The sequence below is a fragment of the Phoxinus phoxinus genome (assembly GCF_949152265.1).
Source record: "Phoxinus phoxinus genome assembly, chromosome: 18".
In the NCBI taxonomy this organism is placed as follows: Eukaryota; Metazoa; Chordata; class Actinopteri; order Cypriniformes; family Leuciscidae; genus Phoxinus; species Phoxinus phoxinus.
The window spans coordinates 2,657,454-2,664,953 of NC_136893.1; the positions used below are offsets into that span (position 1 = coordinate 2,657,454).

The 7,500-nt window shown below is 38.9% G+C and overlaps 1 protein-coding gene across 4 annotated transcripts in view; it reads right to left on the reverse strand.

The window, feature by feature from the left end:
* LOC306986385 (cyclin-dependent kinase-like 5) overlaps nucleotides 1-7,500 on the reverse strand; it is a 73,660-nt gene that overhangs the window by 50,861 nt on the left and 15,299 nt on the right. For 2 of the 4 annotated variants that reach the window (XM_079589579.1, XM_079589580.1), the window contains exon 3: nucleotides 3,300-3,334. The exons of the other annotated variants lie outside the window; for them this stretch is intronic. In XM_079589579.1, coding sequence (XP_079445705.1) covers nucleotides 3,300-3,334 — 35 coding nt within the window. The remainder of the gene's footprint in view (nucleotides 1-3,299; nucleotides 3,335-7,500) is intronic. 4 annotated transcript variants of the gene reach the window in all.

The window sequence follows — 7,500 nt, forward strand, 5'->3', positions numbered from 1 at the left end:
CCTGATAATTTCCTGATAATTTCCTGATAATTTCCTGATAATTTCCTGATAATTTACTCTCCCCACGTCATCCAAGATGTTCATGTCTTTCTTTCTTCAATGTTTTTGAGGAACACATTACAGGATTTTTCTCCATATAATGGACGTCAATGGGGTCCAAACGGTTTGAAGGTCCAGATGTGAGTTTCAAAGTCTCTACACGATCCCAGCCGAGGAATAAGAGTCTTATCTAGACAAACCAGCGGCCATTTTATACAAAAAATAAGAATTATATACTTTTTAACCACAAATGCTCATCTTGCACTCGCTGTGATGCGCCACACATTACGCAATCACGTTGAAAGGTCACGCGTAACGTTGGCGGAAGTACCGACCCAGTGTTTACAAAGCGAACATGCAAAGACTGAGTCAAACGCCATTTACACACACACACACACACACAAAAAAAGAGGTAAAACAAGTTTTTCACCCTACCCTACATGTCTGAACCGGAACACACGCGTGACCTTTCAACGTGATCACGTGCAAGACGAACATTAGTGGTTAAGATGTTTTTTTGTTACTTTTACATTTTTCTCACATTTTTTGCATAAAATGGCCGCTGGTGTGTCTAGACTCTAGAGCAGCGGTTCCCAACCTTTTTTCTGTCTGAGAACCCCTTTTTCCCCCAAGGAAATATTTTAGGGCCCCCCTTCACATTTAATGATATTATCGCTCTTGTAAGCTTGCAGCAAGGATGACAAAATATGTTGTTTTCAAACAAACGGGATGTTTACTATAACCAGATATGTTTATGCACAAATAATAGCCTATAATATTGAAAATACAATAACAAAAACATCAGTAGGCCCTTTGTAATTTAAAAACGTAAGCATAGGAGTAGCCTATAAACTGGCCCTATTTGAAATGCAAAAACATAAATATAAAAGAAAAAAAAGAAAGAATATATGCTATTACTAAACGACTGCTGTCTGGGTCCTCAAGACTTGCATGTTATTTGTGAGGATTTATTTTTGACGCTTTTGGCGCTATAGCGAGCGATAATAAACTTGTGTTTATTAACAGAATAATGCGTCTTTCGGAAGAACATTATAGCCGGAACTACTTCTCTCTGTGTACGTCTATGACGAGTCACGCACTGGGCTACTCCGCATCCGAACCCGTGTAAAATAGTCCCAATGTAAACACTTATTATAGGAGTACCAGTGGTTCAGGATTAGACAAAAACACGGATTGGAAAATGGATTCATGATGAACTCGCTCATTATATACATTTTGTACATTTTGAACAGAAAAAAGTTGACGGATAATTCCGGTATTTAACACTTTGAGTGTATTTTGTAGTTTGTTTTGGATGAACAAGAGTGGTGGACAAAGAAATTTTGACGATGGTTCCTGTCTCGACTTTTTGACTATTAAAAAAGTCGAGACAGGAACCATCGTCAAAATTTCTTTGTCCACCACTCTTGTTCATCCAAAACAAACTACAAAATAGACTCATTGGGCCCTATTTTAATGATCTGAAACGCAAGTATCAAACGCGAAACACAAGTAACTTTGTGGGCGGATCTAAAATGTGTTGTTCACACGCTACATAACAGGGATGGAAATTAAAAATTTTGTCCACTGGCCACTGTGGCTGGCGGATTTCGAAATCTACCAGCCACTCAATGTTTTTACCAGCCACTTTTTTGTTTTTAAATCGACAATGTGTAACTGCATGTGAAAATTGATACTAGAAGATCTACAATACTTAAGCAGTTTATTTAATCACAAGTTTCAATGAAACACTGACACTTTTGATCTTATACATACACAAACCAATATAGATTTCATTAAATGAGTAGGGCAGATTAAACAAAAAACTAACATTCCTCCACCCATCCTCCCCACTCCCAGAACAATTTACTCCTGCTCATCAGAATCAGATTCTGACTTACTTGCATTGCCATTCATAGTCTTGAAATGGCCTTCCTTTTTTCGCGATTGCGTGGGCGTTTCTAAACAGTATTTTCATTTTATCCAGCTGGGCCGTCTTTAGGCTGGTAAGTGCCTTCATGGCAGCTGTATTCTCCGGTTCTGCTTTTCCTTGAGCTTTCTTTATTACATGGATGTGGCATTTTGACGATTCGTGGTCTTTTATTGCTTCAAGTTTGAGATTTTTTTGTCCCAACAATGAAACTATTCGTTTTGGCCTTTTCTGAAGCGTGACGTCGACATAACGAGCAGTGCATTGTTAGATTGGTCTCGTCATAAACTAACCAATCGCGGGACTCTCCGTTGTCTGCTTTCCTCCATCGTTTTTTAAAAAAACTTTTTTTTTTTTTGCCTCTTTGTCCACGGGCTCCTCCTGAGATGTTTTCTCTGCGGACCTCTTAACACCTGCGATGTAACGTCACATTATTTTTTAAGGTGCGCCGCCTCTAAAGTGTCCGGGTGACACAGTATGCTATTTTTATCTACCCGCCACAGTGGCCGGTAGGTGAAGCGAGTTTACCCGCCACAACACAAAATCACCCGCATTTGGCTGGTGGCGGGTGCTAATTTCCATCCCTGCTACATAATGGCCAAGCACGCGCCCTTAAAATAGCATATGACTAACGCGCGGCGCCGCTGTCTTTAGACTGGGTTTCTCCTGGTCAGTGGCGGAGCTGTTTTCTGAAACTGCAGAATATCACCAGGGAACGTTTGCGCCGGAACACACTCCTCTTTACACTGAACCGCCCCCGCGAGCGCAAGTTCATTCCCTAATTTACCGACGTGCGTCTGTGGAGGGAAACGTCCGCTGTGCGCGGGTGCAGAATAGGAATGATACATGCGTCGTGTACAAAGTCAATTGCGCTGGGTGCAAGATAGGGCCCTATGTGTTAAATAACGGATTTATCCTTTAAGGACTTTTATTTAATGCTCATTGCTAAAAACTTTTCAAAATATGACGCGACCCCTCACGGAGCTCACTGAGGCCCTCTTGTGGGCCCTCACGGAGCTCACTGAGGCCCTCTTGTGGGCCGCGACCCCCCTGTTGGGAACCGATGGACTAGATAAGACCCTTATTCCTCGCCTTTTGAGACTTTGAAGCTGCACTGAAACTCACATCTGGACCTTCAACCCGTTTGGACCCCATTGACGTCCATTATATGGAGAATCAGGAAAGTGTAATTCTGAAGTGAACTACTTTAATTTCTTTCTTTTTTAAAAATCCTTTTAGGCTGCAAATGCGCTAAAATACATGAAATGACTTGTCGTGTGCATAAAACCGTGATTTGAAGTCTCTCCAGAGAACAACGCCGAGCTCGTACCTTGTGTCTGCACTTCAGGACGACACCGTAAGCTCCTGCCAGAGAGAGAGAGAGAGAAACAAACAGGTTTTACTCAAACTTTCACCCAGTTACCTGTCTTTGTAAACACGATTCTCAGCAGATTCATGCAGCCGTGCCAAAACCCTGAGTGTCTGATGAATAAAGCGGACGGAGAGAGACGAGGCATTGATTTACACACCTGACAAAGAGAGAGAGACGTTAAGAGAACCGTAAGAACATCTCGTTTTCTCTTAAGACCTTCGGGACGGGAGCAGATCGCTGCCAGCACATTGGTTTAATCAGCACGATTCATTAGAAATCTCATGAGCGCGTTTAGCCCAAACAATCCGCAAGTTGGCACGCAGGTGTGTGTGTGTGTGTGTGTGTTTTGATGGTTCTGGCTCTATCTGTGGCACAAATCTACAGTCCCGCAGGATCTGAGCTCATCCGAACAACAGATCCGAGAACAAACTCAGAATCACGTTTACCACAACTAATCTGCTAATCAATGACTAGAAGATAACTACACATAATCTGCATAAATTCATCAACTAATCATTCAGAAATGTCCTGTTCTTCTACATGTTTCCCTTCTTCTTGAGTCTCTCCAGAATTGTCTGAATCCGGTTTGAAAAGGCTAAAAGTTTATGAAATTTCCAGTGTGTGTGTGTGTGTGTGAGGTAAATGGACACAAGCTGTTGTAGCTCCGCCCCCTGTGCCGGGAGCAGCAGCTCATTTGCATTTAAAGGGACAGACACAAAACGGTGCGTTTTTGCTCAATTTTAACATGCGATATAAAAATAACTGTGGGGTGTTTTGAGCAAAACTTCACACACACACTCTGGGGACATCAGAGACTTATTTTACATCTTGTGAAAAGGGCATTATCCCCCCCCTTTAAGGTCAATATTGAGTTCATGATGGGGCGATATACTGGTAGACACGATTAACCAGTAGAAATGTAACTTTATTGCTCAGCAGTCACTGTGGCTAGTGGTTTTCCAAGAGCCACCCAGCATTTTTGACATTTTGACGTCCATACTATGGGGGAAAACGGCCATATAGATATTTTAATATCTCATAATTTGGCAGCAGGTTTATTAGGCTGCTGTCACTTTAAGACCTGACGCACGGATCCAATACACCGTTACACATGCGTTTTCTTAGAGACGCATGAAGAGTGTGAAAGTACTGACATTTGTTATTTCTGCCTCCTTATTGGGCTTGAAAAAATAAATACACACATTTATGTGTTAAAATTCCTGTCTTTGCGAGTATCTGCAATCAGTTATGTCTTAAAGTCCGCCTGTAGTCAATCATTTTATCCCTTAAAACTAATTTTGATCACCAAAATGACATATTTAAGCATTTTTTCCTTGGAAAAAAATTTCTCCATGCCTTAAAATAGCTTGAAAGCCTGATTTAGTATACGCGGTTCTATGAATATGCAAATGAGCCCCGCCTCCACTCACTCACTCAGCTCAGAGATCCACTCATTGACAATCACATGCAAAAACAAGATAGAACCAACAAAATATTAATAACTGATTATGTTTGCTTTTTTTCTGTGAGCTTTTTTTTTTGCATAATATATATATAAACTGGACTAACTGTAGAGAGGAACTCACAATCATAATGTGTTCACACTGATTCATATGATTAACGATGAAGGAGCCACCGTTTCATATTCTGACATAATAAGATGTTAAGATTTGATCACTTCACTGTCATGAATAATGAAAAGGAAAAGACATTTATTATGGATCGGAATGATTTTTACTTCAGCATTGAAGAAAAGCCAGACATTAAATCGCTTTAATATCTCAATTACACAGCAGTGAGATTAAACGGGGACTTTTGATGAAGAATCCTGCTTTTCAGATGTTGCTCTTGAGGAAAAGACACCAATAATATCATATGTCTCTCAGTGTTATTCATATACGGTACCTACATGCACTAAAAAAACATTTTTACTCAGAAATTGCTAGCAAATATCACAAAAAATAAAAGAAACATTGAATTAAACATTAAATTTTGAAGTAGAAATACTAAAAATACTGTTTTCTTATTAAATGTACTAAAATAATCTTTGTTTCATTTACAACTTAAAAAAATATTTTTATAGTATAGTATACATTAATATTTTTAATTAGCTATTATTTATATATTTTCAGTTTATATTTTAAAGGCGACCTATTATGCCCTTTTACAGTCTTGCTGTAGTTTTCAGGCTCGACTAGAGCAGGTTTTCCTGCTTGAATGTTGATTATTCTCCTCATATTCTCCATTGTTGCGGCTCCTCTCTTCCCAGTCTGCCAGTAACGCTCTGTTTACTTCCTGTCTCGCCCCTCCTTCTGAAAACCACACTGTGCTCTGATTGGTCGTCTGGAGCAGTGTGCTGTGATTGGTCGAGTGCTTCGAGCGTGTTTGGGAAATGTCCCGCCCCTTTCCATAACCGCCAGTTTAACACACTACTAACTAACTCAACCAGGCCCCACCCCTTTATTCTGCGTATTAATTATTTAAATGAGGAATATTGTGACGTGTTCGTTCCCGGAAGAAACTCAAGACTACGATTGAGGCGTTTCAGGAGTTCAGAAAGTTTTTTTTTTCTTTCAAGTTTAAATTTTAAGTGTTAAACTTTAGGTCTATTTCAATTAACAAAAATGATTTTTAATAGTTTTAGTTACCGTAACCATAACAACACTGGTGTCCCCAGATCTGCTCAGGATATCAATGTCTGCAATCAAAAGTCTTCCATATATGAACTCAAACATTTCTTATCAAATCATGGACATCTAGATGTCAGTTAAGCAAACATCTGAGATGCAAATAAATGCAAAATGTTCCACTGGTATCATGTTAAGCAGAGAGACGGTTTGTTTCTCGTTACTTATCCTCCGCTTCACTCACACACACACACACACACACACACACACACACACACACACACACACACACACACACACACACACACACACACACACACACACACACACACACACACACACACACACACACACACACACACGACTCAATGTGCAGTAATGCTGGTAAACTGAAACATCCACTGCCGAGCCCCGCCCACTCCTCAGCCTCAGCCAATCAGGAGGAGCGTCACACTCGCCTACACCAATCAGCTGAGGAGGAATCTCGATGATCAAGTGAAACAGGCTAATCTTCAAGACACATCTAGCTTAACCTGCTTTTTACAGAGCTGGAAAAGAAGAAAAAAAAACAAGAAAACGAGGCCATGAAAGTGGGACTGTGTGACCCGTTTTACAGCCGCAACAGTTTCCATTCCATCAGCATTTCTTTTCCATTTTTCCCGAATAAGGAGAACATCTAACAAGGACTCGGTAGAGTCAATCTCGAATTACACACAAATATTGTTTTGGACAATTGTCAGTTTTGCTAAACAAGAAGCTTTTTTAGCACGAACACAACCAAATGAAGAGCAGTTGCACATAATGAGTTTAGCTAATTATCATTATCATGCTGCCACACAGCATTATGGGAAGTTTGGCCTCATATGAGCAGTGCTGTTCATCAACAGTACACAAAATAATTTCAGGAATAAAAAAAGATAAAAATTTACAAATTATTTAATAGACTGTTAGCGCACTCACATTAGTCAAAATTAGGGCTATAACGATTAATCGCGATTAATCGCATCCAAAATAAAAGTTACATAATATATGTGTGTGTACTGTGTATAATTATTTATATATATAAAAACACACACAATCATGTATATATTTAAGAAAAATTGGTTATATTTATATATAAAATATTTATATATAATATAAATTATATAAATGTATATACAGTATATAAATGCAATTATTCCTTAAATATACACATGAATGTGTGTGTATTTATACATAATAATTATACACAGTACACACACATATATTATGTAACTTATTTTATTTTAATCGCGATTAATCTTTTGACAGCCCTAGTCAAAATACTTAAAGGGACAGTTCCTCCAAAAATGACTTTCACACACGAAGATGATGTTTTGAAGAATGTCTCTGTGTTTATTTTTTCCATACAAATAAAGTAAAATGTTATTTGGAGTCCGGCGTTCAAAATATCGAAGCAGAGTTCAAATATGTTAATGATATGTTAACTGAAATTAAAAGGAAAACTGAAAATATAAACAATAAAAGTCAATTCAAATATCAATAAAGACTAT